The sequence below is a fragment of the Condylura cristata genome, unplaced genomic scaffold (assembly GCF_000260355.1).
Source record: "Condylura cristata isolate star-nosed mole 26May11 unplaced genomic scaffold, ConCri1.0 scaffold00011, whole genome shotgun sequence".
NCBI lineage: Eukaryota > Metazoa > Chordata > Mammalia > Eulipotyphla > Talpidae > Condylura > Condylura cristata.
Window position 1 is genome coordinate 14,838,667 of NW_004567112.1, and position 17,245 is coordinate 14,855,911.

At 42.3% G+C, this 17,245-nt stretch overlaps 1 protein-coding gene across 1 annotated transcript in view; it reads right to left on the reverse strand.

Moving 5' to 3' along the window:
• SORCS3 (sortilin-related VPS10 domain containing receptor 3) overlaps positions 1-17,245 on the reverse strand; it is a 503,865-nt gene that overhangs the window by 62,953 nt on the left and 423,667 nt on the right. The window contains exons 10-13 of the mRNA XM_004680459.2: positions 15,793-15,939; positions 13,920-14,022; positions 8,829-8,905; positions 5,960-6,051 (exon numbers count right to left, since the gene is read on the reverse strand). Coding sequence (XP_004680516.1) covers positions 5,960-6,051; positions 8,829-8,905; positions 13,920-14,022; positions 15,793-15,939 — 419 coding nt within the window. The remainder of the gene's footprint in view (positions 1-5,959; positions 6,052-8,828; positions 8,906-13,919; positions 14,023-15,792; positions 15,940-17,245) is intronic.

The following is a 17,245-nucleotide window of genomic DNA, read 5'->3' on the forward strand; positions in this document are numbered from 1 at the left end:
ATATATAAATTACTTTAGCAAAAGCAAGATCAGGTACAACATGGGTCTTGGGGATCATATAAGTAAAAGGAAGGACAGGAGGAAGAGAGACGTTTTGGTGGACATGACTTACATGTTTTTTTGTTTGTTGTTTTGTTTTTCATGTTGTGATGCCCTCAAGGAGACTGTGAATCTGATTTCTGGGAAGTGATCAAAATTGAGGGTATATATTTGGCAGTGAACTCTATGATGGGAGCAACTTTAAGTAAAGTTTAATTTAAAAGAATAATAAAAAGCCCTTGCCAGGAGAAAAGAGTAAGGAAGGATGAGCTCAAGCTAAAAACAAAGGTGGGCTTGTCAATCACGAGGTAAATATTTTGCAGCAATGGTTCCATTGTCAGAGATGACCAAGCTACTATGAATCTAGTCCACATTCAAAAACAGATAAATTGCAATCATCTGATAATTTATTCTTCTATCAGATCCTAAATACTATATTCAGTTTCAATCACTATCAAAAACTGAAAATGTGATTAAGGGAATAAATAGTTTGTCCTAGAAATAGGTTATATGAATTGAAGAGAGCTTAGGGAAAATAATAAAGGTGAATGAATTATCAATTCATTTTTTTTTAGTAATAAAGCTTCCAAATAGCTAAACAAATATACAAATACAACCCAGTTGGATGACTATTGAATATATCTTTGAATGAAATTATATATAATATATATATATATATCTTTGAATGGTGTACTTGGAAGCATGAAAATACCAATTAAAAATACAGAGAAGATAAAGGAGAAAAGATTTCCTTTCTTATAATTTTTCCAAAGATAATAGTCAAGTTTGTGTGCACAAACATATGAGTTCCCCAATATTTTGTCTTGTTTGTTGGTATATCACAGACATTCTATGAATGCTGGAAACAGCATATTTCCAGTGAATATGTGATGGATAAAGGAAGAAATACATTAAATTCTGTTATGAGTTACATATCTGATCACTTTCCAGGACAGAGAAAGACTAACCAAACAAACAAGCAAGCAAACAAGGATCTTTTTGAGATTCCTTCTAGCTATAGGAGTCTAAAAAACACCTGTTCTCTGGAGCAGACTTATTCTGCATATACCTGGGCAGTAGAATGGAGACCAATGAATAAAAATTACAAGTAGCTTCATTGTTGTTCAGCATTAAGACAATCTTACTAGCCATGAGAGCCATTATACAGGATGGGAGCTCTCTCTGGCATGTTTGCAAAATGGCGGCACTGCGCCATCCTGTGAGGTCATCAGAATGCGACCCTGCTGGGGTGTGGGGGTGGGGTTTGCTACACTTGACGTGGAGCCAGACTCCACATCTTCTAAGACCCTATCCCGGTGTCTATTACTTTTTGCTATAATTTTGAGATGAGATGCATCTGAGCATCTTCTAGGAACAACCAATTGGGATTCTCCGTAACACAGAAACACTGAGTTATTATGGTCATTGATAATCCACTGTCCTCCCTTTGGTGAGGTGTGGTACTCCGCTTAATTGTAATGCAATACATGTGGTGCAGTGGCACTTTGGCTGACAGAGCTCTTCGGAATAGTGCACACATTTCGCTTCTCAGAAGCATATATTGGCTGGAATGATTGTTTTCATGTGAATATTTCTCTGAACATCATGCAGGTGTTCACAACCATTTATAGAAGAACAAAGGAACTAAAAGGACCAGGCGATGTTTTGCTTACTGTTTCCAAGAACATCCTACCGAAAGGGGATAGTGACAGCTTGTCAGGGCTAAGCAAACAGTAAGACCCCATTCTACCTGATGCTCAGTCTGTCTACTGTGAGTTTTCATTAAAGTGCTGCATTCTGTGGGCCTCCACTGTTCATTTCACTCTCAGGTGAAAGGTAATACTCGACTGCAGTGACAAGCTTACCTGAAACAGCACCTAGTTTCTAATGGCCATGCATCCAAATGTACACGGTCACGGATAGCTGGATTCATTTGTATGCTGCTTTGTCTGGATGCATATCTAGTTACCTATCATTTCAATTTATAGAAAACAGCATGCCTTGTTAGACTAGCTCAAGTTTCCCTAGCTTTTCAATTATGACTTCTATTTTCCATGAAATACATTACAGCTATTATTTAAATTAGAGATATACTATGCCTTTATGTGAGTGGGTAGATTGGTGTCTTTTTCTTATAGAATACACACACAACTATACATATATATATATATATATATATATATATATATGTATATATATATATACATGCACACTTATACATATATATACATGCAGATACATATATATTTACACCTCTGTATGCAAATGCAAAATAATGTCAGTCTGAGATTCATGACAGAAATAAGAGTGGACTGATTGATTAGTTAGCCATTATTCTACATAAAATGAGCCCTTTCTGTACTTCAAAGGTTGTGACTTAATTAGAAGTGATCTGTGATGAAGAAACTGCATTTAAGTTTCATAAGCTTGCCATTCATGAGCAGGAGAAAAAGTCAGTTAAGAGTCATGTAAGAAAATACTGATAATGATATGGTTAAGACCTTATAAAACACTCCCTTAGCTTTTGTTAAAAAAAAAATAATGCAAAGGAAAATTTGTGAATGAATTACTTGCTGTTGCTGTTCATAACACATGTCCTCAAAAGCTGGCATTTAACCACAGCAGGGAATAGTTCAGAGAATGACATCCACAGATAGGCAAATAAACAGAAATCACAGATGATGTGCAAATTCAGGGAGACAGTTACAGCCTTCATGACAAGTGACAGTATCAATATCTTCTATATGGAGAAAAGGAGGTCTGAAAAATCTTAGTCTGGAAAATCATCTTCAACCTTTGTGAGTTGGGTAAGAAAACAAATGGAGAGCAGAAGGAGCATCTTCATTTTCGTCATCATCAGCACCATAAGAAATTCAAGAGAAATGCAGGCTTTTTTAGCTCTATCTATAGATACGTGTGTGTTTATGTGTGTATTACCAACAAAAGAATAAAGGAAAACTCATCTTTCTGTTAATGAGCTTGATAAGTATGATTTGATCCTATTTACATGCCCATGAATTAATAATAAATAATTTCTCAATTAGATCAGTTCCCCCAGAAATTCCCAGGCCACTGCTCTTTTTGGAAGTCATCAGGTGTCTAGGAAGAAACCACTGCAAAAGAATGTCTGCAGGTGAGACATCATCAGATGTAAGGATGCTACGATCCCCCACTGCCAAAACTCTCTCCAGTCCCTCTGCCTTATCTGTTCCATCCATGACTCACCTATTCATTCACTGAAAGGAAATAGCAACAAACTCCCGTTAGCCTTGAACAAGGAATATTCCGTGCAATGACTCTACAAATCAGCTATCTGTAAGGACTAGCCTCCCCCCGAAGTGAAGGAGAAAGCACAGGAAGATGGTGGACAAGTGTAAAATGAGGATGCACCCACTTGTCCCAGGACGTATGTGGAAGGAATCTTCCCAGCTACCGCTGCTGAAGGGCATTATCAACTCTCTCCTTGAGATTTAGATGGCAGAATTAGTTTGTCATGACAGATATGAAAGCAATGTAACTGTTGTTAAAAAACAGACATTTTTTAAAAAGTCAAGCTGTCCTCTTTGAAAGTACAGATCCTACTCAGCCTTAATAGAGACATAAGTATTCCCTCCACACAGAGAAAGTCTTCATTACAGAAGAAATTACAGCAGGTTCAACCTGAACTCCTACGACCGCATTTGTGTTCTTCTGAGTCCTGCTCTCCCTTCCCAACTAACGTGCTTGGTCCTTCCGATTAGTCTTAGAAGATTTCCTGCACTTCTTGAATTACAGACCTGGCCTATTTCTTTGCCTGGCATCCCATCAGTCCTCCTACTCCTGATGACCGTTTTGAAAATTTTATTTGGCTTTACTTTTTTTTTTATTGAGGTAATACTGGTTTTCAATACTGTAGAGTATTCAGAGGGGTAGGTTCACACTTCTCTGACATCCTTTATTAAGCCCCAAACCCTTGCCACAGGGAGACCCCATTCCACATGAGGCAGGACTCCACCATGCTTTGGGAACAGCCAGCATCCCTCATAAGGCTCTGCTGGTTTTTGGTAGTCTAAAGACTGTCTGAACTCTTTATCATGACTATCATCTCCAAGAAAGCAGGGGCCATTGGATAGATCTCTGTGTACTCATTAAATTATCTGGGAAATTAACAGTTAAAACAGAAGAACATTCATTAAAGATAATCAACTCGGTAATACTTATGTAGCCATGAAGAAGATTAATGTCTTCACTGTGATGCCACTATAAATGAGTAAGAAGAGCACCAGATACATAGTACAACCTAAACTATAATTTGATAATTCATCACAGATTAAGTAGCCAGAACATAATTCCTAGGTACAGGGTGGACTAGCAATAGACTGAGTAATTCCAGTCTTCTGATACTATCCTTAAAGAGTACAAAATCAGTAGTAGTAAGAGGATGATAAATAGTCACAATAGGAACTTTTTATAAGTTTGTCCTTAAGTTGGCAGAACATTTTTTTAAAGAAATGGTTTCATACGTCTTTTAGAAATTTATTCTCATCTCTCTGTAAGAAAAGTGAGTGGTAAGTATAACTACCTTATTTTAGACTGAGCTCAAGAAACTGACAATATTTGACCACATTTGATCTAAAAATGGCAATTTCATGTGAGTTATCTTAATAAATGACCAAACTGAGAGGTATTTACTTAAGCCCTTGCCAATGTGGCTGAAGTCTGGATTTGGCACCAAGGCACCTTCTGTCTTTTCCAAATAACAATCTATGTTTCCCAGTAAAATTCTTACTCTATAAAGGCTAATCTTTCCAAATTGAGGGTCTGGTATCTAAGCCAAGGTCCAACTTACAGCCCATGACTAATACCACAAATTGTACCCTAACTAGCATTTTCTCTTTAGCCAAATACTCACTCTCAGTCACTTTGCTGAATCTGATGCCTGAAAACTTTCCCTTCAAAATATAAACACATGAAATTTATTCATCCTTTGGCAAAAGCAAACAACAGTAGCATCATCATCATAAGAATATCCTCTCACTAAGCTCTTTGTCTTCACTGAAGCATATTGAAAATACAAGCTCATCTTCATGCCATTTCTTGATAAGATTTATCTGCACCATCTTTACTCCATTGCTTATATGCTCATTCATTCATTCATTCATAAATATAATGTAATTTACCTTTTACACCTACCTTTCTTTCAACTCTACACTGATAAATGTAATCAAAACCCTCCTACATTTCTTAATCTTACATATTTTCCTTCTATGACCAACCTGAGTTGATTATAGAATTTAGTGCTACTGTTCACTTCTCCTTTAGCTTTCATGAAAACATTTCTCTTGGGTTTTTGATCTTTTTGGCTGTTTCTCCTTAATCTTTTTCAATAGTTCTTACTCCTTAGTGTACACATTCTCCTGAGGCATTGAACCCGGTGACACAGCTTTGCCTACCACCTGCCAACTAATGGCTAGTAACTCCCAACTAGATTGTCAGCCCAAAGCTCTTGTCTGACATTTGGATGCCTATATCTGACAGACAACGATAGCTATCTCTGCTTGAATATTCATGAGTCTCTCAAACTCAACTTACCTAGACTTTCACCCATGATATGTTAGATGTACCTCATCTTCCTCTTGCAACAAATTCTACCATCCCTGTTCTGGACTTTTATCACTGCTGCTTAATATCCCAGGCCCCCTTTTCTGCTCCTTTATTGCCTTGTCCTATCATTCCACATCATTCATTGTACTTTCTCATCTAAATGATTTGGCCTACAGCTGTCATCTAAGAGTTAAATGATACAATACATACTAAACAGAAAATGGATGGATAAATGGATAGCAAAATGGATGAATGGGTACAAAAACATGCAGAATAACTTGTCCCAACCCTTTGCACTAACACATCATGCATGAATAGGGTAGAGGACTGTCCTTACCACAAACGCCTGACTGGCAGAGGTGTGTGTTTCATGGCCACGAGGGCGCCACCCCAGTCTAGGAACCAAACATTGTACTCTTCATCAAAGATCTGGAAAAACAACAACAACAATCATAGCAACACCTTACATTTGCATGGTGCTCAACAGTTTTCAAAGTTTTAACATATATTGTTTCATCTAGATTCTGGGTCTTGCAGCAGTTCTATTAGATAGTTTGATGAGTATCACCCCCATGTAACCAAGGAGGAAATTGACTTGCAGAAAGTCCATTGATAAGAAAGTATCCGTAGGCCACTCAAATAGTGTCTTAGGGTTCTTTCACTAGTACTATAAACCAGTGTGCTGCAGAAACATGGTGAGCCAATAAGACAAATGCTCAACCAGACATCCCAAAAGAAAATTTGACTTAAGACTTTCCTGTATTTTTCATCTTACCAATGACTATTCAGTTTTTCTTCTTACTTATTCAGGTATTTGCTAATAAATAATGGCTTATGTTTGAAAATCCTATTTATAAATTATGTAGGAACATCAAAGTCACTTTCCATGGAAATAGTAGTATAAATGAAGACTGAGATCTTAGACTCAGCTAACACCTCCAAGGGTCCTATGTAAGTTGGATGAAGACCCAGGTTCAGTGTTTGGGGACCCTTACTTTAAATGCTCATCAGAACACAGAACTTTCCAGAACCTAGATTCTTTGATTCATTCATTTATACACTGCCTATTCATTCACCTACTCACCCATGTGACTCATTCAGTGACCCATCTATTCACCTACCCATAATCATTTACTGAGAACCTATATGAGGCAAAGCTCTGACTTAATAAAACTTCAGGCCAAATATAACAAACATCAGTGTTTCTATTATATGACTTTCATACAGTCAACCAGAAAAAACAAACAGGAAAAACATTTCCCTAGCAGAGAACCAACCTCCTATTTTACATTTTTTAGAGGAAAGAGGACTTGGAGAATTTCTCTAGCTCCAATGCTAATATTGGCTTTTATTGCCTTCATGGAAAGGTTGGAAAAATGGGCTAAGTGATACATTATACAAGGGGTAAGGAGGTATAAGAAGATTTAAAAGGGAATGACTAGGAAGAATCAGGTCTTCTCATTTGCCTGGAATATACTACTGAGAAAAATAAAATGAATACTCAGACTTGAAACTTTCAAAGCTTTTTCACATTTGCTTCTTAAGGGAAAAAAAATGGTAACACTAATGGTGAGTTAGTACATAAAGGATCTAAAGGTGATTCATTTATATTCCAGATATAAACTCTAAGCCTGGAATGCTAGCATTTTCTCTTGAGAGTTCAAAGGTGGGCTCTGTGATAAGCCACATGATAGAGATGTTGCATTAAAATATGGAAACTGAGGGCTACAAGAACATTCTGAACACTTGGGAAGGAAGAAGAGTCCTCTTTAAATGCCCCCTGATACTATCATTCTGGCTACTATCAACTCTTGCCCTCTCCAGTACTCAAGGGGAAATGGGAATCCTTACTTGTTTTGGAGAAGAAAATCAAATTAATAAGAACACAGTGGCCATTTAATCAAGTGAACAATTTCATTAGCTAGAGGGACAATGGCTTGTCTGTTGGGAGTTTAAACCAGAAGAGTTTGTATTCTAGCTTCTGTCCTTATTTGGCATATCCAGTAGATTAATTTATAGTTTGAAGATATGTTCTTATTTATGCCTTTGTTATGCCCTGACTGTAGTCTTGTGGATAGGGATCTTAACATCCTTTGCTGTATGTCTTGAAGTATTTTCTACTAGGTTCTTGGTAAATTTGTTTAGCTAGTGGCAGCGGTGACAATGGTGGCAATGGGGTTGGTGATGACAATATTGGTGACAGCGATGATAACCTTTACCAAGAGATCCAGAGAGGAACTTAGCCAACTTAATTGTAGCTGGTGAAGTCATCTTTACCACCAAGTTATGCAGTGCTTTTGCCTGTATTTTTTCACCTTTAAGATTCAGTGAAATGTCAAATTTTCTTGTGAAGTGTTTTCCAGTTTTTTTTCCAAGCAAAGTCAACTCCTTCCTATTCTCTTCATGTCAGTAATGCCACTAATTAATACGATCACCCTCAATTGCAGTTAGTTATTTATGAGTCCATTTCTTCTCCTTAACTTTGAGCTTCTCAAGGAATGGAACTCCAAAGTATTCACCTGCATCTTCAATGACACCTAGATGATATTGTTTAAGTCTGTGTGGTGCAAGATAGTACCCACATGTGGCTATTTAAATTTAAATTGATTAAATTAAATTAAAATTTCAGGTCCTCTGTCATCCATTTCAGTGCTCAGTAACTTCACAAGCTACAGAACATATTCATCATTCCCAGACATTCTACTGGCCAGTCTGTTATGCATGTGTAACACAGTGAATTTTTTTCAGGTCGTATATATCAAACATTTTCATACTTATGGTACTTAAACAACAGAGACTTATAGAGCTTTCCCTGGATTTAGCATTCTATGCCTTTCATCTTGTAAAGAAACAGACTAAGGAAGGTGAAGAGACTTGCTTGTCAAGATCCCATGGCACACAGGTTATATAAGTCATTTTGGTTGAATCCCCAGAAACCAGAAGACACTTAGCATTTGGTAAATGTGCCACACATATTGCTGAATGATAAGATGAACAAGTTGGGGATTCCAGTTCTTCCTCTACCCTTCCAGTGCACTTTCCATTTTTCACACTGCCCATCTAATCTGCCAGTCAAATTAACCAAATGGAAGAGTGACTTCATTGTTTTGCAACCACAAAGCCTTAGTAAACCTGGTAGTCAAGAAGGAGAAACAGTGGCAGAACTTGCCCTAAATACTCTTTCCTGTTGCCAATATCCCAATTACCTGTCTCCATGTGTTGCCCCCATCAGAAGAGATGAACACACCGATATCAGTATATGAGAGTTCTGGGCCAATGTTGCCTGAAACATAAGCAGATCATTTGATATTGTCACACAGTGTACAGATTAGGTATATTTGGGTCAGGGGAGGAGGTAGCAGAGAGTAAAAGTTTTCCAAGTAATATTTATAGCTGATGTGTATGTGCTGTTTCTCTATGTTATATCAAAAACCCAGCAGGGAGAAAAACTCGGTATGAGGGAAAAGTAAATAATATGACAGGAGTGTGTCTTTAAACAATAAGTCTCAAAGACTTATTATATATATATATATGTGTGTGTGTGTGTGTGTGTGTGTGTGTGTGTTATTTATTTATTATGCATATAAGAACTAGGGTACAAGCCATAGGATTGCGGGTGAGAGGATTCACCGGAGACAAAGTGGGGAGCAGAATAGGCAGGTTGACTGAAATACCCAGCTAAGGGGAGCAGCCGGCAGGTCAGGAGTGGTCTGCTGCACCATGTGGGGCACCCCATGGCCTGGAATCAAACTTGTGCTGCAGTGGCTGCAGATCGCTTCACAGTGCTGACTTTAACCTGTTGCACCACCAGAGAGAGCTCTGATCACATTTTTTTAAAGAAAATTTTATTTATTTATTGACTTACATATGTATGCATATATATATGCACATGTATGCTGTATTTGTAGAAGAGCAGAGGTGTAGGTCAGAGGTGGGGGGATGAGAGGATTCACCAGAGACAGAGCAGGGAACACAGCTACTGCAACACACTGCTGAGGGGAACAGCGGGAGGGTCAGGAGAGGTCTGCTGCCTGGAGCACAGCTCCACATGTGGGTCACCACGCTGGCCAGGCCCCAGCAGTGACAGCACTGAGATTAGGGCCACCAGGGAGGCCCTAGACGGACCACACTTACTTCACATTCTCTTTTTTACACTCCCCTTTTCTATGTAATTCATTGCCTTGTAATATGTTTTAAAAAAGAAAATAGTCAGAATTTTCTAGTCTATCGGTCTAGATTGCCAAAGTTGTCCCAATGGACACTATCCCCCTCAGAGCCCGGAAAAGTGCCACAAACTGCATAGTTATTTGCCCAGTAAGTAATTGTGTAATGGACACACAAGTAAACTAATGATTGACTCACATCCCAATGTTTATGTGTGTTTGGGGAAGTATAGAGAACCAGGAAAGTACCTTGAACATGTAAGAATTTATCATTTTCACTAATATTTTTTTTTTCCTTAAAAACAGCAAGAAGGGAATGTTAGCTCCCACACATCTGTAGCCTAAATAAGAGCACAATAAAAATGCAATAATGAAAATGTTAATTGAGCTCCTGACATTTAATGCTTCAAAATGAGAAATTAAAGCCAGGCTCCAGCTTGTCAAGCTCCCAGCAGCATCAGGGAGCACATAGCCAGCCAATTTGTTCTGACACTCAGGCTTCTAAAAATAACCCCAGGGCTCGGGGCCCCAGGCATAGGTGCAAGTGGAATGGGGAGAGGCCTGGCAAGAAGCCCTGTGGAGATGTCGGGAATATGGGATGCAACTCTCCAGAAACATGTTTCGGAAGTCACAGATAAAGAACAGAGGGGTGGGGCAGAGAATGTCAACTCAAACTCTGTGCCTGGAGCACAAAGCAAAGGAGTCTGAAGTCATCTTTGGTTTGAACAAATTGAGTGTGGTGATCGATTGGTCATGTCTACCAGTGACTGGGACAGGAGGCAGGTGCATAGCTGCCATAGAGCTGGAGATCAGCCAGCTCAGAAAGGGCTTCTGAGGACCCTCCCCCTCACCTGTCACCAACCTGTCCCAGAAGCTCTACCAGGCTGGGTTTACAGCTGAAACAATGCCACAGAACACAGGGATAGAGAACTGGTCTCCAGCTGCAGCCAGGCGTGGGGGCCCCTAGGGGTTTGAGGAGATCTGACAGACAGTGTCATGGTATCAGTGAGTAACGGTGCAGAGACTGCACCTCCATGGTCATCGTGGGGCTCAGGAGGCTTCAAGTTGTCACTGGCCAGGATAGAAAAAGAGGCAGGCCCTCCCTGGTGGCACAACGGGTGAGGACACAGCACTGCAAGCTGGCCGCAGCCACTTCAGTGTGAGTTTGATCCCTGGTCCGGGAAGTGATCCACATGGCGCGGCAGACCTCTCCCGACCCACCTGCTGCTCCCCTCAGCAGGTCACTTCGACAATCTGCCTGTTCTTCTCCCCACTCTGTCTCTCACGGCCCCTGCACCTATGGGTGTACCCCAGTTCTATGTGCATAAATAAATAAATTTAAAAAAAAGAGGCAGATTTCATCACTTCAGTGGTGTGATAGCAGAGAGGACAGAGAAAAAGGAGGCGAGGGTAGAGAAGACCATCTTTTATGGTGGCTACTCTTTCTGCTCCTCAGTGAAACTCATGTGTGTTTGTTGGGGGGCGAGGATATTACTTGACTATTTTGCAACCTTCTGGTGATAGACACGCTACTCTTACCACCACTGGTGCCCATTCAGGTGACTAAGGGCTAGCGGAGGAGGCAGCAGCCAGGCACGGTCACCTGCAGGCGGGGTAGGCCCTCCACAGCAGGAAAAGCAGGAGCATGAGGATGCACTGCATTTACTAGAAGCGAGGCAGGGAGCCTGGGTAGCTGAGCAGCTGGTGTGGGAAGGGGCACATCTGTCTGCATGGACCAGACTTGGAGTCAGAGGGAGCACAGGCGGGACCCTGGCTCTTGGCCTCCGAGTCTTCTTCTGTAAGTTGAGGAGGAAAGTTAACAGTCTGAGGGCGCTGGGAAGGGAAGACAGGACAAGTTGCACTGTGGGGCTGAGTGCGCCTGATGACTAGTGACTAGTGTGTGTACCCCAGGGCCAGGACCCTTACAGCCCCGGGGTTTCTGCAATGACCAGAGTCTGCAGGCTGGAATCTCACCCACCTCTGAGCCTCAGCACAAGTGTTAGAAGAACCCAGAGCGTCCTTTCAGCCATATAGCTTCTCTGAGACCACAGTGCAGTTCAAGATGGGAAGAGAGAGGAGTGGTGGGTGTGAAAGGAGAAAGTTCAATGTCACTGACACCTGAGAGTAGGGGAGTGCAGGCTGTTGGAAAGGGTCCTGGAGAGACATGAATCTCTGTGGAGATCTGGCATCCCTGACTAACTGACCGCATGCAGAGAGCATGCGACCTTTTGGGAGAGCAAGTGACCTCCTGGGGAGAGCTGGCACGCAGGGAGAGGAGGAGCTGGGAAGAGGTGGGGGAGCCAGTGACCTAGCTCTGGCTCCTCACGAGAACTTCGTCAGCTGTCCTACTTCTTCCAGTGTCGGGGCTCAGCAAAGAGCCATGCAAAGTTACAGAGTTACAAAAGAGAGAGAGAAGGGAATCGACCAATTCTTATGCATCAGGGCCAAAAGAAGTATTTTACACAAATATTTATTATCTGGAGGTGTTAATTTATAAAGACTTAATATTAGACTAATTCGGGGGCATGTGCTGGCACAGGAAATAAACACTAATTCCAAGTCACAGCTCACGCCATTCGCAGAGCTCTGGCAGCCTGGAAACGCTCTCCAGCTCTCCACCTTACAACACTCTCTCAAGTGGAAAACAACACCTTGTTTTACAGACAAGGAAAATGAGACATAGAGGTTAACAGGGTTGGCAAGTATCGGAGTTCAGTTTGAAGGACAGGATGACAGGGTTCCTGAGGGGATCATTCATTCGTGTATGCACGGTGTCTGCATGAGATTTATGGGTTCCAGTGAAGGAGATAAGCAAGGCCTACTCTTCTCAAGCAAGTAGAGCAGTTTTAAACATCTGTAATGTTAATAACAGCACAGGGAACACACATCAGCACTCAGTGTGTCCTAGGCACTGTTCTCAGCACTTCAAATCCAATGCCTCGCTGGATCCTTCAATTCAATGACATCAGTGCTAGTATCCCCCCTTTGTCAACGACAGCACTGAGGCCCCGAGTGGTACAGCCACACAGAGCAAAGCCAGGGTATTTAAATGATGTTAGCACATCTTCTTGGTCACCGTGTCCAGTGTGGCTTTTCTGCTCCAGGACTTCCTGCCATCCTTGAGAGAGGTCTAGGGTTTAGCAGCTGAGAGGGAAGGCCAACCCACAGGATTAGGGAAGTCGGGCAGCACTTCCCACACCAGAAGACCCTCCAGGCGGGTTCTCATCACTCACGTCTAGGGCTTCTAAGGCAATAGTGTTAATTAACTACCATGGGTCGAACCCCTATGGGCTGAGAGGAGTTGAGGGAAGTGTGATGTTAGGCTGGCTGTCACTTAGTGGTTGGTCACTGGTGGTATTGAGAAGTTCACAGGATTGGGGACTTGGAGAAGGAAGCCACGTTGAGGCGAGCAGGGGCCAGAGCTTCGGGCTGATGTGAGAAAACAGAATGGACCATCTCAGAGAGCCTCAGTGCATATATCTGCTTTCATTAGAAAAGACCTCTGTACCTCATGACGAGAAAGCTGCCTGGCTTTATGCTGCTGATGTATTCCTGAAAAGGTGTATGCAAATCAAATACATACTAATCAGACACATTTCCCTGGAGACTTTCATTTTCATCTCAGAGTTGCTTTATCTCCATTTCTGATGGATGTTCAGTGGACAGCGTTTCCAACAGTACAACCTTAAGTTTTTCTGCCCTTTCCCCAAGGCTTTCAGCCAAGTGGTTAATCATGTGTAAATAAACCTTTACATGCTCCAGAGACCTCCTGATTAAAAACAGCTCTGGGGTGAAGCCCTTTGCAAAGCATCCTCTGTGTAAAGAGAAAAGGACCCTAACTTCTATTTGGTGAGCTGGGCAGTTCGTATTTCACATTCTCTTAAAGTAAGAATGCACCACTGCACTTGGACTTTCTGACCTGTCAGTTTACACTGAGGACTCTGGCCTGTGACCGTGTGGGGCGGCGAGTACCCCAGAAGTGACAAATACCTGGAGTTATTTAAGCTCAATTTGGGGGCCCTAATGATTTCCTAAGGAGAGAAAGATTTATCTGATGCCCAGAAGAGCTCACGGTCCAGACAGAGGTTCAAGAAATTCTGAGAGAGGGACATGGTCAGGGAATTGCCTTCTTACCTGTAGCCACCACCAGTCCTGGGGCCGTCTCCTTGCTAGAGATTCTTCCTGAGGAATATGGGTTTTCAGATATCTGCAAGTGCAGGTGCAGGGAGCAGAAGGGCTAAAATGGAGAGGAAAACAGCGTCACCCCAGAATATTCCTGATATACAGTCCGACCCCAACAGGGGTGAGGCCTCTACATGTCCGGCTCCAGGACAGCGAGGAGCTGGAGGGCGCTTCACACTCAGCTTTGTGCAGTCTTCCCACTCAAGAGAGTTGGTGTGATCACAGCTCAAGCTGCCAGATTACCCTTCCTAGGCCCAGGCCTGCCCTGCTCCCATCCAGGTGGCCTGGCTTCTTCTTCCAGACCATTCGTTAGGTCCAGCTCATGTTTGGCCCACCTTGTGAAGTCTCCCTGCCCATAAGATGACACTGACCTTGACTCATAGTGGGTCTTCACTACCTCAAGATGCTTCGAAGAGCACTGGGTGTCACTGGGAGGCCTGAGAGGGGAAGCTGAGTCATGCTGCCTCCTGGCTTAGATCGACCCACTTCTTCAACTAGATATTGCTTCTGTTTTGTGTGTGTAGCTCCTGATTGTTAGTTTACTTAAGGTGAAACCATTATCTAAAACTCCCATACGCGTGTGTTATTAATTTATGAGTCAAATAGCAAGGAGAAGTAGATCATTTATGATTGATTATCATTGGCACATTCTTAAAAAAAAAAAAGCCGGGAATTGGAAAAAAGGAAAACTTTTAAAAAAGAACAAAAAAAAAAAGAAGAAAATGAGAAAAAAAAAATAAGGAAAGAAAGGAAGAATAAAGGCCCAAAAAAAAAAAATGACATTTTTCTCTAACCTTCTTGGGACCCCAAGCAAAAAACATGGAACTAAACTAAAATCACAAAAGGAGGGCCTTGTTAGCCCTCTTTACCCCACTATTCTTAGTTTTAGAATCATGTCTAGAACATGATATGTGATTAATAAATAGGCTTGCATGTGTGGAAAAAGGCAACTTTTTGCAAAGGAGAAGCATAACCATTTCTGCAACCTTAGAAGGATGTTTTACATAGGTGGTCATTAAGAACCCACCAAAAGTGCCCTCCTTGGTGGCACAACACATTAGAGCACAGCACTGGAAAATAGCTGTGGCCACTTCAGTGTAAGTTCGATCCCCGGCCTCAGAGATGGCCCACAGGGCACGGCAGACCTCTCCTGACCCAACCCACCGGCTGCTCCCCTCAGCAGTGTACTTCATCGATCTCCCTGTTCTGTACCCAACTCTGTCTCTGGTGAATCCTCTCACCACACCTGTGCATCTGGCCTGCACTCCAGTTCTGTATGCATAAATAAATCTCTTTAAAAAAAAAAAAAGAGCCCACCAAGAGCTGTGAATTACACCGCCTTCCCTCCTACCTAGCTCTGCAGCACCTGAGGGCAGAGAATGTCTCACAGGTAAGTATCCCATAGTGCAGAAACCTGAGTGTTCTGCACAGCAGGATCCCTGGGGTGCTGAGAAATTAACTATCTCAGGTGGTTCCACAGCCTGACTTCTCCTCAGCTTCCAGAACAACTTGATTTCCTGACCTTCCCTCCAGCATGTACCCAACTGCATCACAGCAGCCTCTGCCTCCGTTGGGGGCCCTTGAACACAGGCCCTCCTGCTGCACGTCCCTTTACCTTACTGGGGGGGGGGGTGCAGCATGTAATTTATTTTTAAGAAAATCGGTGGAACTCAACTCAACTTCCACACAGGTGATGTGGCAGCCTGAGGCACAGGTCCACTCCCTGAGCTGAGGGAAACCCTGGGCAGCATCAGGTGAGCTCCAGAGACTCCCCAGCACCCCTGGGAGCAGCCCACCCCGTGGGTTTCACAGCAAGGCGACTGACCAGCTGGCAGTGGACAGGACTTCCTCGCAGGTCCACATCTGGAGCCTTCAGCAGGCGCCAGTCCCTGCCTTTGTTGTAAGTGATGTACGTCTTCACCTGCTCATCCACCTTCTTGTTTGCCAGGAATATGCCTTTGATACCTGCTACCTAGGAAAAAGGGTGAGAGATGGAGAACCACGGTGGGCCAACATGCCGTGGCCTTGGAGACACCCTGGAGGAGCCTCAGCCTTTCCGTAGGGGTAAGGGGTGTAAAAGAGGAGAGGAGAACCTGGAGAGCAATGCCATGTGCGACGTGGTCTCTGGGAGAAACTTGATTTGACCTAGATACCCCATTCCCCCGGCCCATCAGCTTTCCCCACTTCACAATTTTGCACTTTGTTCCTAACCATTATCAGGGCAGGGCCTTACCATTCATGAGCTACTAATATTCTCCTTGAGGTAGGAGTGGCTGAAAACAGCTGACAGATCACCCCTTCTAGAAAGCATAGGAAGGGGACTAGAGACAGGTCTGAAGGTGGGAATACAGAATCTCAGTTAGTAGTGAAGCAAATATTTGGGGTCAGATGACCCAGTTTGATGCCCAGGCCCCTGTCTTGAACTGTGCCACTAGACCACCAGGACTGTGAATAACCCATAGCCACTTGGGCCCGGTCAGTGGAGCAGTGAGCGTAGTTAATCCTGTCCTCCTCGTCATGGAAAAGGAAATCTGAGGTAACACAAAGACGCTCCTGCTGGAGTTCCCGAGGACCAGGGTCTGCATACCTTTGATATTTTTTAAGGAGAAGAGCATCACATGCAGATAGAGGATTCAAAGAGATTTATGATCCAAAACGATTCTGGGGAAAGTATAAATTCCACTTAAATTTTCATTTATTTTATGTCTACACTCTGAGCATTAAAAATGTTATTGAGAATGACAAAGCATATGTCAAAGTTTCCCTTCACTTCTGTACAAGTTTTAGCACGTTCCAAAGCCAAAAGGTCACTCAAATAGCATGTGTATACACATCCACTCACTCACATACATGCACGCACACAAGACCGAATGGCAGGTTTAGATAATCTTAAGATGTCTTAGATATCTCAAAATTATAATTTTGTACTTATCCCCCATTCTTGAATATCACAGTTTACAGAGATTTATTCTAATTCTGAGAGGAAAGTGAAAAGTGAAAAAAAAAAAAAGTGCAAGAATTTCACAGAGGTAAGCTCTTTTATTATTATTTTTAATGACACAATTTAGCTGATAAAATAAAACTGTTCTATTTTTTTAAGTAACCTGACTGGCCTTGAGAGAGAATGCCAACCCAAACAAACACAAACACAATGGACAAGGAATGTCAGAAGGAGAACAGAATTATGTGGGAAGGGAGCCTCAGGGGAATTTGACAGAGCCAGTAACAACTGATTAGAATCCTAACATGGATGGAGGGGGTAGGGCGGTGAGGACAGG